The 15,809-nt window shown below is 35.7% G+C and overlaps 1 protein-coding gene across 2 annotated transcripts in view; it reads right to left on the bottom strand.

Annotated features, from left to right (window-relative positions):
* Positions 1-15,809, bottom strand: part of LOC121380753 (protein lingerer-like) — a 53,161-nt gene that overhangs the window by 24,278 nt on the left and 13,074 nt on the right. For both annotated transcript variants that reach the window (XM_041509721.1, XM_041509728.1), the window contains exons 4-13: positions 15,198-15,308; positions 14,078-14,495; positions 13,113-13,140; positions 8,988-9,148; positions 7,827-7,900; positions 6,640-6,761; positions 6,148-6,256; positions 4,158-4,502; positions 1,765-1,919; positions 332-548 (exon numbers count right to left, since the gene is read on the bottom strand). In XM_041509721.1, the coding sequence (XP_041365655.1) occupies positions 332-548; positions 1,765-1,919; positions 4,158-4,502; positions 6,148-6,256; positions 6,640-6,761; positions 7,827-7,900; positions 8,988-9,148; positions 13,113-13,140; positions 14,078-14,495; positions 15,198-15,308 (1,740 nt within the window). The remainder of the gene's footprint in view (positions 1-331; positions 549-1,764; positions 1,920-4,157; positions 4,503-6,147; positions 6,257-6,639; positions 6,762-7,826; positions 7,901-8,987; positions 9,149-13,112; positions 13,141-14,077; positions 14,496-15,197; positions 15,309-15,809) is intronic.

Raw genomic sequence — 15,809 nt, 5'->3', positions numbered from 1 at the left:
GACGAGACTCCGATTCCAGTAATATTCCCGTAAATTAGTATAATTCCTCATATGAATTTTAAAACACACAAGCATGCACTATTCAGGCAACATCCATTACAAAATTGTATGTCAATATCCACATAATAAATTCTATTATGTTGTAAAAACAACAACAAAACAATGATGGAATTAGGTAAATTTTTTTACAAATTTAAAGGTCTGCTGACCATCTGAAAATATAATTTAAAACTGACTTGAACCATTTTAGAGTTTTAAACAAATAAATGCATTTTTAAAATGAAAAATAATCGAATTCCAAATGCAGATGGGAAAATAATCATACAAACACCTTGCTAGAATGATTCAGCGGAGACTCGTTTTCATTTCTTGGAGGTGTGGTGTAAGCCGATTTCTGAAACACTGTCCGCGGCGACGACTGGTCCATGTTCAGTTGTTGCTGTTTGCTTCCTGGCGGTGACGACATCATAGACGATGTGATCATTGATTCCGGTGACTTGCTTGGTGTCTGCTGTCCTATGTGATTACTCATGCCTGATGACTGTGAGCTGTTTAAAGGAAGGAAGGAAATGTTTTATTTAATGACACACTCAACACATTTCATTTAAGGTTATATGGCATCATACATGGTTACGGAAAGAAAGAAAGAAAGAAATGTTTTATGTAACGACAGACTCAACACACTTTTATTTAAGGTTATATGGCGTCAGATATATGGTTAAGGACCACACAGATTTTGAGAGGAAACCCATTGTCGCCACTACATGAGCTACCTTTCCGATTAGCAGCAAGAGATCTTTTATATGCACCATCCCACAGACAGGATAGTACATACTACGGCCTTTGTTACACCAGTTGTGGAGCACTGGCTGGAACGAGAAATAGCCCAATGGGTCCACTGACAGGAATCGATCCTAGACCGACTGCGCATCAAGCTAACGCTTTATCACTGTGCTACATTCCGCCCTGTGAGCTGTTTAAAGAATAAACACACTTCACTTAGTATCCAGCAATGCTGAGATAAAACTACAGTACAAAGGATTAATACAGGCATCGAAATAAGTCGAGATTGGTCATTCAGGTAACCAGGACGTTACCACATGACAAGAAAGTCAGTAATTTAATTTTTTTTTTTTTTTAACCAAAAACGCCAAAACCTACATTTTAATCAACTGTGCTGTTTCAATATAAATTACACACAGGTGTATCAATACAATGATAATAGTGATATAAATGAATTTATCAACAAAATATTGTATTTATGCAGGGATTATAATGGAAATTGTAAACTTCATAAATGTGTTTAAGTTAACCTGTACATGGGTACCAAGCAATATGCTTATTTCAATGCCTGTCAACATCAGCATTTTTTTTAATGGCCTATGCACATTATTGTATACACATTAAAAATACAAATGTTGACACACAAAGTGTATTTCAAGTACTTTTGCCTCAGCATTTTTTTGATGGGGCAATTTTGTAAACTGCAAGGCCTGCCCCAAGTTCAGCCAGCAAACATATCGCTGACATTCGCGCAAACTATTTGATTGGTTCCCAACGTGGCCATTTGGTTTAACGTGAAGCATATAAACCAGTCCAGTGAAGGTAAATAGCATTTGTGCCATAATAACAAAATGCTAGCCAAAAGTTGTTTCTAAAATCTTAACGACTTTTAACAAAAACTTCCATACACCAATACATTACAGTATTAAACTATACATAGGCAATACCACACAGTGACATTTGTTTTTGTACAATACCCACCTGCTTGTGACAGAGTTCGTGTAGTTGTTTTGAGGAACGGAATCGGATGATCCGAAACTAAATGATGACGACGATTCTGTACCAAAATCAACACCAAACTGAACATCTAACTGTGGCATAATATGACCTGGCATCTCAACTGCGGAGGCAGGAATCTGCAAAATAACACAAAAAGGTACAAGTTTGTTTGGTTTAACGACACCACTAAAACACATTGATTTACTGATCATCAACTATTGGATGTCAAACATTTGGTAGTTTGACAAGTAGCCTTAGAGAGGAAACCTGCAACATTTTTCCATTAGTAGCATAGGATAGCACATACCACACGACCGTTGATATGCCATTTGTGGTACACTCGCTGCAAAAATTATAGTGTAGCATGAAATACAGTAAAATATCAGTTAAAAAAAATTCAATAAAACAAATAACAGCTAATGCAGTAGATAATTAGGTAAATCATCTGTACATGTTTAATAGTGAACAAAGGTCAGACAATATTTATAGGATATTAAATATGCTTCCATTTCGGATCATCTTTTATGTCCCATTTGAAATCCTTTTTCAACTGCCATGAGCTTTAGCAAGTGATATAAGAATTCTTTCATAAGGGCCATGAACATGATAAAAATGGTAGCAAATTTAATATCATATTTATTATCCATAGTAAGTTTTAATTTACATCACTTATTCATTTACCCAACATTCCGGTAAGATTCTAGTGGTATGTAACACTTTGATATTAATCAAAATATTTTTAAAAGTATGGGTAATAATTTAAAATATGCCCCACATCTAGTGGTTTCTGAAGACTGAACATTTGAATATATTTTGAATGGGATTAACATGTGAATTAAGTTCACATTATAATTTTGCAAAATTGCTTAACCATCTAAATATGATTAATCAGTCCTCAGAAAATAGTTGAACTAACAATTTGAAGCTCAAACAATTTGACAAATAACTGATCAGGACATTAAAAAAGACAAAATCCTTATTAACATTGAAGAAAGGAAATGCATTTTATTTATGGTTATATGGCGTCGGACATATGGTTAAGGATCACACAGAGGGAGGGAGGAAACCCGCTGTCGCCACTTCATGGGCTACTTTTTTCAATTAGCAGCAAGGGATCTTTTATATGTACCATCCCATAGACAAAATAGCACATACCACAGCCTTTGATGTACCAGTCATGGTGCATTGAATTATTAATATTAAAAACAACAAATACTTAATTAAGGTTCCAACATTTTTTAAACAGTTTACTCATCACACAGCAAAATTCAGTTGTGGAAGTTTACTCATCAGACAGCTAAATTCAGTTGTTCAAAATACCTTTGACGGTGGTGGAAGTTTACTCATCACACAGCTAAATTCAGTTATTCAAATTACCTTTGACAGCAGTGGAAGTTTATTCGTCACACAGCTAAATTCAGTTATTCAAATTACCTTTGACAGCGGTGGAAGTTTAAGTTTACTCATCACACAGCTAAATTCAGTTGTTCAAAATACCTTTGACGGCGGTGGAAGTTTACTCATCACACAGCTAAATTCAGTTGTGGAAGTTTACTCATCAGACAGCTAAATTCAGTTATTCAAAATACCTTTGACGGTGGTGGAAGTTTACTCATCACACAGCTAAATTCAGTTGTGGAAGTTTACTCATCAGACAGCTAAATTCAGTTGTTCAAAATACCTTTGACGGTGGTGGAAGTTTACTCATCACACAGCTAAATTCAGTTGTTCAAAATACCTTTGACAGCAGTGGAAGTTTATTCATCACACAGCTAAATTCAGTTATTCAAATTACCTTTGACAGCGGTGGAAGTTTAAGTTTACTCATCACACAGCTAAATTCAGGTATTCAAAATACCTTTGACGGGGGTGGAAAGTTTACTCATCACAGCTAACTTCAGTTGTAGAAGTTTACTCATCACACAGCTAAATTAAGTTATTCAAATTACCTTTGACAGCAGTGGAAGTTTACTCATCACACAGCTAAATTCAGTTATTCAAATCACCTTTGACGGCGGTGGAAGTTTACTCATCACACAGCTAAATTCAGTTATTCAAATCACCTTTGACGGCGGTGGAAGTTTACTCATCACAGTTAAATTCAGTTATTCAAATTACCTTTGACGGTGGTGGAAGTTTACTCATCACAGAGTTAAATTCAGTTGTTCAAATTACCTTTGACGGTGGTGGAAGTTTACTCATCACACAGCTAAATTCAGTTGTTCAAATTACCTTTGACGGCGGTGGAAGTTTACTCATCACACAGCTAAATTCAGTTATTCAAAATACCTTTGACGGCGGTGGAAGTTTACTCATCACACAGCTAAATTCAGTTGTTTACTCATCACACAGCTAAATTCAGTTATTCAAATTACCTTTGACGGCGGTGGAAGTTTACTCCTCTGTGATTTAGGCCTCTGCTGTAGATGACCCTGCGACATTAGATGCTGCGACTGCATTGTTGACGATGACAAATTCTGAGCAGAAAGTCCCTGCGACGTCATGCCTTGTGACGAAAGATTCTGCGACATAACATGAGATGAGAGGCTCTGTAGAGGGTGTCCGTGTGACGAAAGAACTTCCTGCGTGGACATTCCCTGTGAATAACTCTGTGACGTCATCCTTGAGCCCTGGGACAAACTCTGAGAAAATGTGTTCATAGCATTTGCCGATGTTTGGTTTGAAAGATTTCCCAGATTTGATCTCTGTGAACTGCCAATCTGGAAACGAAGAAAGAAGAAAGATTTTTTTTTTTTTTTAACGATAAACTCAATACATTTTAATCACAGTTATATAGTGTCGGACATGTGGTTAAGAACCATAGATGAGAGGAACCCACTATTCGTACGTCATGTACCACTCTCTTTGATTACAAGCAAAGGATCTTTTATATGCATCATCATCCCAGACTGGATAGTACATCACTTGTACATATGGAACGAGCAATAGCCCAATACAATAACGAAATAAACCAATAAAATATATAGATGTGTGTCACAAAGGAACTGTCATGCTCTAATGCTCTGTTTGCAGGTAAAACATTGCAAGTGGTGACACATCACAGATACAGCCGTTTTTATAACGGCATTTTCACCACCTCTTAAGAGCAGATAATTATTTGCACTTAACATTGCAAAAACAAAATAGCAAGAAAATGGTCAGTTTAGCAACTGAGATTTTTTAAGTTAATCACAACTACAGTTAGAGAATATGTCCATTCTGCAAAATGAGAAAATAATTAGTTTTCACAACTTTGTCAACTAGTCAATTCATGATAATGCATAATAAAAACAAAAAAGCTAAAACATAAATTACTATCAAGATGTAATAGCTGAATTTGCTGCCATTGTAAGATGTTTGTGAATTAATAAGTCTCTTTCACCACTAAAATTACATATTACTAACTTTTTCTCTTTTTTTTAGAATATCAGTGTCCATATATATCTAATTTCTTCTCATCCTAATGTTTGCCGTAACTTAAATTTCATTTTATTTCCAAATAAATATTTTTTCAAATATATATTATTGGGAGATAATATTTAGCTTTGGCAACTACAAACATTAGGCCAACCAACATATGGGATATATAAAAACTAATGTCAGGGTTAGCTTTGGGTGAGCAAGACATTTTGCCAAATTCTTTATTAGACTTAAAAAAATTGCAGAAATCGACAGTTATTTTCTACAAAATGTCAATTACATGAAATTATTTCGCCAAATTAAAATAAAAATTGCCAACTGCTTTAAAAATTTGCAACTGGCGAATTTGGCGAGTGCCAGAGCTAGCCGTGAATGTATTTAATATGAATATAAACACTGATATTCTAAATAAAAAATGTATTTAATATGTAATTATAGTTGTTAAAATTGCTCTATTAGTCAGATACATGTCAGAATAGTAGCAAACTCGGTATAGTCTCTTTATGTATTTAAGCTTTGTGCTTTAACTTGAAACAACACAGGTTAAATCCTGCCCCGGAATTAGTCACTGGCGATGTCAGAGGCTAAGTCCGGGGTGGGCGTGCTTGAACCCTTTGGATATGGGCATGTAAATAGAGTTCCCTACCCATCACAAGTTAAAACAGTAGCAAAAATATCTGAAATCAAATTTGTTATAATATAGTAGTGATGGAAGGGAAGTAACTCTTTGAGTCAGCAATACGCTTTTCAAATTTATTTAAAATAATAATGCTAACAAAACAAAGAAATAATAATAATAAAACACTTTGAAAGTGTATAGTTCCTGATTAGAATACATTTCATACCATTGTACTGTTTTTAATGCAAGGTGCATTGGCCATATTTTATAGATATAAACAAAGCTAAACTTGTTCCAACATATATTTTAGTTTGTGTTTAACATACCCCAATGGTGTTTTTTATTGATTCCGTTGCCTGTTGATTGAACTGTGCAATATAAGAATCATTGGATGCCGACTCAGCACTTTTTGGGAGTAAGCTACCTATATCCAGTCTGAAAATAAATAAACATTTATTGTACTTTCCACACAATAACCAAACAAGTGAATGAATGTTTCACAACAACGCTGAACAAAGATACACATCGGCTATTGGGTGTCAAACAAAGGTGATAACCTAACAAGGTAAATACCTACAGCTTAAAACTAGATGGAGAAAATCAAATCCTATTACAAGACACAAAACTTTTCAAACTAAAACATTTCCTAATTAATTTAAAGACAAATGCAATAGGGCTAAATTTATACAATTTATTTATCCCTTAGTCATGTACAACATTCTTAAACAGTCATGTATATTTAATAATTTACGGTAAAAGCAATCATATAAGTGTTATTTGTCTGTTAAAGTTTTTGATATTGTTTTTTAAGATCTTACCTCTGTCCCAGTGAAGGAGATTGCCCCAGAAGATCTGAAGTATCGTTCATCGCCATTGTGGACACTGGTTCCTGTTCCTGAGCTTTAATGGAGGACGCTGTGAACACTTTAGTCTCAGAAAGCTGCAATGAAGTTAAAAGTTACAAGTTTGTTTTGTTTACCAGAGCACACAGATTTATTATTCATCGGTCCATGGATATCAAAACATATGATAATGGTCAAGTGGCCTAGGGCTATCTTTGGATGAGCAGAAAATTTCGAAGTTAACAATTGCAGAAACTCTGTAATTTTATAATATAATATCAATTATTACATAAAATTATTTCCCCAAATGAAAATTAAATTTGCCAATTTTTTTTTTAATTTGTAATTGGCGAGTATTTAGTGCGAAACCAGCTGTATTTTTTCCATTAGAAGTAAGGGATCTTTTTAATACAATCTCTTGGACAGAACAGCACATACCATTGCCTTTAATAGACTAATGGTGGGGTATTGGTTGGGGTATGGAAAAAATCAATTAAAGAATGTGTCCACTGAGGAAATTCCATCGTTCAGCCTAAGCACTTCAAGCAGGCACTCTACAGACAGCTCTATGCCTGTAAAGCATCATGTTCTCAATGCTATTTAATAGGCCATACAACAGCAGCAGATTTTATCTTTTACTAGTACTGTCTAGGATGAAGTATCACAATAACAATGGTAGACACTGAACAGCCATAGTTTAAAAAGTTCTGAGGTGACATACAAATACACTTTTTGACTTAGTCACATTTCCAAATTTTACAAAATCATAAAGAATAGTCAGTTTTAAATTTATGTATTGTATTAATTTTAAGTTTTTACTGATAAAAATTAAAAAAAAAAAAATTCCATGCACTATTCACAACAAAACCATATACAGTTTTGATTATAAAATGTTTACATTGATATGCATACTTACACATAAACCAATTTCTTGAAGATATGGTTATTTGTTTTTATTTTTTTAAATTCAAGACTTTTGTAAACTTTAAGATCATAAACATTAAATTAAGCATAAAATCCATATTAAAATGGTAAGTACTTTTGTAAACTTTAAGATCATAAACATTACTTTAAGCATAAAATCCACATTAAAATGTTAAGTACCCCCACCAACCAATTCACTAACTTTTCAAAGCGTGCGTGACCCTTGCTAGTGAACTAACCTCGCCTTGCCAGCTGTCATCATTCCAGTCTTCTTGTGCCACATGTTCATCACCTGTCCACGTCTCTCCAAACCCTGAAAACGTTAGAATACATTAATGAATGAAAGAAATAATTAATGTTTACGACACCCTGTTATAATACATATGCCAGGCAGCAAATTGAGTGCTTCTGCCAATCCCAGATCAAACTTTGAGCAAGAACAAACTACTTGCACTCATCGTTAATATATTAAGTACTGCTTTATCAAAAGTTTGGTTTTGTTTAATGACACCATTAGAGCACATTGATTTTTTTAATCATCGGCTATTGGATGTCAGACATGTGGTAATTTTGACATATAGTCCAAGAGGAAACCCATTACATTTTTTTTAGTAGTAGCAAATAATTTTTTATTTGAACTATTCCAGACAGGATAGCACATACCACAACCTTTGATATACCACTTTTCGTGCAGTAAATAGAAGGAGAAATAACCCAATGGGCCCACAGACAGGGATCGATTCCAGACCGACCACGCATCAAGCAAGCGCTTTACCACCAGGCTACGTACCGCCCGTTTTATGAAAGTCAACCAAAACTCAAATATAGTTTTACTCTCCCATTTCCCCAAACTTAAAATGCAAGTTCAGATATTTTGGCCATAGTAAACAAAGCATCATAAATACTACAAATTCCCTCAGTTTGGCAATAACAATGCAAAGTTTCATGAAAATTTAGAAATGAAATTGATAGACGTCAATATTTCTATTTTTATTTATTTTGCACATAGAGGTGAAATGCTAACTCGTTCAAGATATCATCATAAAGGTGTTAAAACTAATTTGGTTTATTTTAACACATTGGTTTTTAACTCTTAAAGCATTTAATGACACCACTAGAGCATATTAATTACTTAATTATAGGCAATCGGATGTCAAACATTTGGTAATTCTAACACAGTCATCAGAGGAAACCCACATTTTTCCATCAGCAGCAAGGGATCTTTTATATGCACTTTCCCACAGATAGGAAAGCACATACCACAGCCTTTGACCAGTTGTGGTGCACTGGGTTGGAACAAGAAAAAAAACCCAATCAGATGAAAGTATCCACCGCAGTGGGTTTTTTATGCCCAAATACTGTTAGCTACAAACACAAGGTGGAATGACGAAGTAAACTACCGGCTGGTTCCTTGTCTGCGATTGCTGCCGTTTCATTGGTCCAGGTGTCAATCTGAGGACCTTTGTCAAATCTCTGAGGATTGCGAGCAAATCCTCCGCCTCCGCCTCCGCTTCCGCCCCCGCCCCCACCCCCACTTGGCGGGCCTCCTGGTCCTCCACCTCTGTAATAATGATAAAGAAAAAAATATTTTAGCTATCACAATATTTTCATTTGTATCTTAGATGTAAACATGCATAGTAACAGGGTTTCTGCAAGAGAATTATTCTAGGGTACATCATTGATGGGCTGGTAGACCTAAGTTATAGTCATTTAAAAAATAATTTCAACAATGTCATAATGTATAACCTCGATTTAACGCCAACCAATGTTCCAAAATAACTTTGGTGTTATATCGAGTTGGCGGTATAGTGAGGGTAGGGTGCCTTGGGTTTACTACCAAACTTTTTTTTTTAATAATACGCGAAGTCGGAAATGTTTAGTTCATCACCAAAGGACCTGGCTTTAACTCTCAGAATTTCATCTGTAATAGGGACATTTTGAGCACGGGCATTGCTGAACCATAAGAATAATGCTTGTTCCAAATCAGTGTGTTTTGCCAATTTCAGGTTTTTTTCGGGCCGGTTCGACATTTTCATCTTCCCACTTTTCCTTTTGAAGTAGAATATCACCAACTGTCCTTCGTTTTACAGGATAGGCCTGAAAAGTGATTGTTGACTTTTAGTTGAATTTAACTTCGAGTACTGAACAATTTCTCTTTTTTTAACCACGTCTAATACGATATGTTTTCGCTTTAAATTCATTCTGCTGTAATAAAATGCATTACCGGTGTTGTCGTATTTATGCCAAAGCTAAATAGCAACTTAACATGAGGCCATGGTCGAAATATGCTTGAGCATAATAAAACTTACTTAAAGTTTGTTTATTAATTAAACTTGAGTCGTTGCTGCCAGCACTTCAAAGAACCGACGTAACAATCCGGGATTGAAATACCTAGTAATGAATCTAATGCACCCCTCTGTCACGTGATCACTATAGTGGCTGTTCTTTCTATACCGAGTGTCGATTGGACACAAACACCGCGCCTGCCTAAACAATTCTAGCACTTACATCCGTTAATTGCTACACAATAAACAAAAACAGATTCAGTGTGTACTGCCAGTGTACAAGTGTTAGGATTTCCCCAATCAACAGATCGCTAGTAATTATGTCACTATAATCAACTTTGTGACCAGACCATTGGCGGCAAAATCGAGGGAATTGTAATGGCTAAATGGAGTTCGGTTCAAAAAAGTCGTTGGCGGATGGCGGATACCGAGGGTGGCGTTATATCGAGGGAAATAAACATTCATGAATGAAAACAGTACTTTAAAGAAAGTTGGCGGTATGCGAGGTTGGCGTTAAATCAGGGGGCAATAAATCGAGGGTACACTGTATATATAAAGTACAATGAATAATCTGATGTACCGTATATCTTCACCTATAAGTCAAATTTTTTTCACCCAAAAATTATTTTACAACTTGGGGGGTCGACTTATAAGAGGGTAAACAAATTTCACCCATAAATATTACCGTTTTGAGGATTATTTTACAAGTTTTATTGTTGAAGTATGCGCTGTATTTAAACTCAAATATGTTAATTTGACACATTTATTTTTTATACCTTTTTTTTTTTGGCATTAGAACGGTTTTGGTTATGTAAAAAGGCGTGCAATCTCACTCACATGCCAAGAGAACAGTACACTTTGTTAAAATAACAGTTATCACTAATAGCAAAAATGTAAACAATACTAACTACCTGTTGCCGGAGTTTATTTTGAAATCTGGTCACTTGCATTAATGGTTGTTCAAACAATGTTTGTTGGTGATTAACTTCATGAATATTACTGAGCTTTCCCTTAAGACAGCTTAGACTGATATCTGCAGTTCACTAGAGCAATAGGGACATACATAAAAACCAGTGTACTTTCCAGAGTTATCCTCCTTACATGTATTAATATGGCGACAAAACATGTGATTAACTGATACTTTCAGTTTTATTGTAGTGATCTGTTGTCAGTGTTTATAAATAAAGTTGTTGTTTGTGCACAAAATCTTGCTGTACAGTGCCATACAGTAACAGTCAAACAGCTTTCACTATCTACTAAGGGAATATTTCGTTTTGATGCTATGTTACTTGTTTGCGATGTACAAAACGTGAAAACAGAAGTTTGTAAAATAATTTTCTTTTGTTCAAATATTGTACATTATTGTTCTCATGTGCTGAAAATAAGAAATACTTCAATATTTATATTTATAAGTTGTTTTTCATGGGTCGACTTATAAACGGGTCAATAAAAAAATAAGTTTTCAGGGCTTGAAATTAGAGACTTGACTTATAGCTGAGATCGACTTACAGGCGAAGATATACGGTAACGCTTTCTGTGTCTTTGTAACAAATTATGTTTAAAGTCAAACAGGAATATTTAAGCAACTTTTTAACATTAAAAATACATACATATATCTGAAAATGTTAGGGTAAATATATTTTATGGTATGCATTTTTACCTATTTTACCCTCTGGAAAAATCCCTGATTAAAACTACACCGGCTACTGATGTTAAACATTTGATAATTATTAGAAATCAGCAATCAAGTTTTATGGGGGAAACCTGCTACATTGTTCATTAGCAGCAAGGGATCCTTTATATGCCTTTATTACATACCGGACAACACATACCATGGCCTCTGATCACTGACATGAAAATCTCAGTTGGTCCACCAAGGGTGTTTAAATCCACCTCACATGAAAGCTCTCTACCAATTGAGCAAGATCCCATCCCCTTTACGTAGAAACAGTAAAACACCATTGCATAACAGTAGAATTACAGTATTTGTTTAAAGATATGCAGGACTGCTATTAGTGCAAACTAGATTTTAAACTGCAAAGAACTTAAAAACATGAATAAGTTATGTCTCATAAGGTTGAGAAGTTATTTAAATGAAATGATGGGACTACTTAACAGGGTTATGCTTGCACTCGTTCTCAGTTGAGCTATCTCAGCATCACTCAAAAAAAGGTACATGGGACCTATAATACCTGTTGGGTTATCATCTCAAAAAAGAGAAAGAAAAAAAAAGTAAGTTTATTTTGCTTAATGACACCAATGATTTTTCTTGCACACAAGTTGGTGAGAACACCATGCGTTATTTTTGGTTACACATGGTTGTCAACACATGTATGTGTGTTAACAATTTCAAGACATACGACTGGCTGCTCCTAGGTGATGGCCAGGTCACCAATGCCATACAACCAATGAAAAACTATACGATGGAAATCGATTAGACTGATGTATAGTTAACCTGACATTCATGTGTAAATGTGTGACGCGTAAATCAGCTACAAGATGTTAAAATTTGCATAAAACCTGGTTTTTGAGGATATGTAAGAAAAATAATAATACATTTGTGTCCATTAGATACAATTTATCTCACAACTCATTTAAAAACGTATCAAACTTGCTTTCGCTCGTTAAGATTCATTTTAAAACAACTCGTGAGATAAATGGTATCCAACGGCCACTCATGTATTATTCCCTATATTAATCATTGACAAGTGGACGTCAAACATGACTCGGAGTCATAGAGGAAACCCACTACATTTTTCCATTAGCAGCAAGAGATCTTTTATATGCACTTTCCCACAGACAGAACAGCACAAACCATGGCCTTTGACATACCAGTTGTGGTGCACTGGTTGGGACCTGAAAACACCCAATCAGATAATGTGTTCACTGAGTGGTCTACCGACTGAGCTAGATCCCGGCCCTCTTTTCCAACGTGGCAATAAGTTGAAATTTGCTGGGGAAGAAGACGGGACAGCACAAACCATGGTCGTAGTGCACTGGTTGGGACTGGAAACATCCAATCAGATAATGTGTCCACTTAGCGGTCTACAGACTGAGCTAAATCCCGGCCCTCATCTCAAAAGTGGCAGTAAGTTGAAACTTGCTGGGGAATAATACGACAACAATAAGATACTGGGGCAGAGTGTTCATAGTGCAATGCACTTGTAGTACATTCTATTTATTACTAGTTGAATTGAACCAATAAAAAAAGATGCTTTTATCAGTGCAAATTTCACTTACCGTCCTCTGCCTCTTGTTCCGAATTTACCTGAAATACCAGTAATAACAAAAATTATATCATTTTGCTATTTACACATGACATCTTTTAGTAACTAAAACATTTAGCAATGGGTTTTTTTATAAAAAAACAAAAAACAGAAGATGGCAAAATACTGCGTATAGCTTGGTCTTCCAATATTAAATTATCACTGGTCAAAATTGTAATATGTTAAAGAAATATCAGTTCGTTGTGATTCAAATGGCAATTAATAATCACTCAAATACACTTTAAACTCCATCCACCCCACAAATAAGCACAATTTAAGTTCTTTTATAAATCCTTGTTATAGTCCATTCTTTAGTTTTTCATCCTACACCAGATGTAATCAGGGATTTATCCAGATATTCTATGGAACTGACCCCTCCCCATTGGCACACCAAATTTCCAATTTGATGTATAAATGTTTTTGCAATTATGTTTGTTGTTATAAATTTAACAAGGGTACACTCCATCATTCAATATCCTAAAAAAAAAACCCATCCCAACTATGAAATTGTGTTTGCTAATTTCCCAATCCCAACAGATATAGTTAAAAAAAGTTGGGTTTTTTAATGACACCACTAGAGCACATTAATTAATTAATCACTGGCTACTGGATGTCAAGCATTTAGTAGTTCTGACAAGTAGTCAGAGGAAACCCGCTACATTTTTCTAATGCAGCAAGGGAACTTTTATATGCACTTTCCCCACAGACAGGACAGCACATACCACCTTTGACCAGTTGTGGTGCACTGGTTGGAACGAGAAAAAAACCCAATCAGTTGAATGGATCCACCGAAGTGGTTCGATCCCGCGATGCAAGCACTCAACCTGACTGAGCTAACTTCCTACCCCTCCCCCAACAGGTATAGAGCTCTGCCGAAACATCCTGGTAAAATCCCCGGTAATACCCAAGTCAAGTGACATCTGAACTGACAACACGTACCTCGTCCTCTACCTCTTCCTCTGTCCCCGCTCCGTTCCCTGCCAAATCCACCACCAAATCCATTCTCTCGCTCACGAAACGTATCCCATTTCTGATCACCAAAAGCACCCTCATCACGATCGTTTTCTCGTACTGTGCCATTTTCAACATTTTCATTGCGATCACCCAAAAAATTGTTTCTTTCTCTGCCTCTGCCCCGGGCAAGTCTCGGTGGAGGTCCCCCATTCCTCCTGCCCCGTCGTGGGGGGTGGTCACTGCGTTCATGCTTTTCCGATCGGTCAGAGGATTCAACATCTCGACTGTGATCGCGTTTGTTGTCTATTCTGTCTGATATATGATTCGACGTTGGTTCCGACTTTGAAACTGGCACCGATGTATTTGGTTTCTTTTTCTTTTTGCCTTGCTCTTTCCACTCTCCCTAACAGAAAGAAACAACAAAACGTAAAAATATATTCTGAAACAAAAATTTAGCAGTAACAAGCATTCTGAGAGTACTGCTAAAGCAATGCATATCCCACAGCAGACCCAACACATTTCAAGGAATATGATATTCAATGGCGTAGCCAGTATGAGGCAGCGTCTGAAATTTCCCTAGATTTTTTGGGGTTTTTTCCCATGACACCGATATTTATTTTACAGGTCTGGGTTTGCCTCAGCGTTTTTTCCTCTGGCTATGCCCCAGATATTTATTTAAAAATAAAACCTGAAATGATCTTACAAAGCAAAAAGCCACACATCATAGCTAAATAAAGAAAATATTATAGCTTTTTACAAAATATTCGGTGTACTTTGTTAAAACTGTTTCATGGGAAAAAAACTGCTGAAATGTGATAAAAAGCTAAAGAAAACTACATCCCTGGATATTATGTGCTGAATTTTTAAAAATGTTAACAGGCCTCTGAAAACTGTGAGAGCGATAGTTCCGTCCGCGCATCGCTCGAGTTAAGTGTAGTTATCGTAATCTTTTAATTTGTTCACACATTTAATTTATGACATCATTTACATGATCATGATGGATTATGTAAAAACAAAATGGGTTACCTGAATTTACGCAAATGTTTAATTCTCAGAGGCCGGTGTTATTGATAATAAAACCACTGATTTGAAAATCAACACACACCTGCTCATCTTCACCTTCCAGCAGCATCAAGGCTGCACGTTCCAAGTCGTGACCACAGTCGTGTAGAGCAAGAGCAACTGCATCCTCACTCTTCCCGGTCATCTCCATCAACTACACAAGCAACAAGGAAATGGTTTGTTTAACGACGCACTCAACACATTTTATTTACGGTTATATGGCGTTGGACATGTGGTTAAGGTCTACACAAGCAAAAACAAAACATGGTGACATCAGCAGAAATGTAAATCGGGTCGCTTCAAAAAACATGGGGACTGTAACTTTGATAGTGTAAATTAGGACATGTTAAGAGAGCATAAAATTTTAGCGAATTTAGCGAGGGCATACTGGACGCTATTAATTCATGACACTAAATTTTAAGAGATGTACAGCTGACTGTTCTGAAAAAATCTGTGGCAGTGATTAATTGGATACACAACAATAGTTACATGCTGTTGATTAAACCAAAAGAATATAGCGAATAGCAATAGTTAGTTAGCATGCACTAAATGTAAGTTATGTGCAAGCTGCAAAATGTCAAAAGTGATCTAAAATATTATTTCAGCTGATCCTACATCTTAAACTTATGTTTTCTTTAGTTTCTGATACGACAAC

The sequence above is a fragment of the Gigantopelta aegis genome, chromosome 2 (assembly GCF_016097555.1).
Source record: "Gigantopelta aegis isolate Gae_Host chromosome 2, Gae_host_genome, whole genome shotgun sequence".
In the NCBI taxonomy this organism is placed as follows: domain Eukaryota; kingdom Metazoa; phylum Mollusca; class Gastropoda; order Neomphalida; family Peltospiridae; genus Gigantopelta; species Gigantopelta aegis.
Note: the sequence above shows the minus strand (reverse complement) of the source record. Positions and strands in the feature narration are given on the sequence as shown.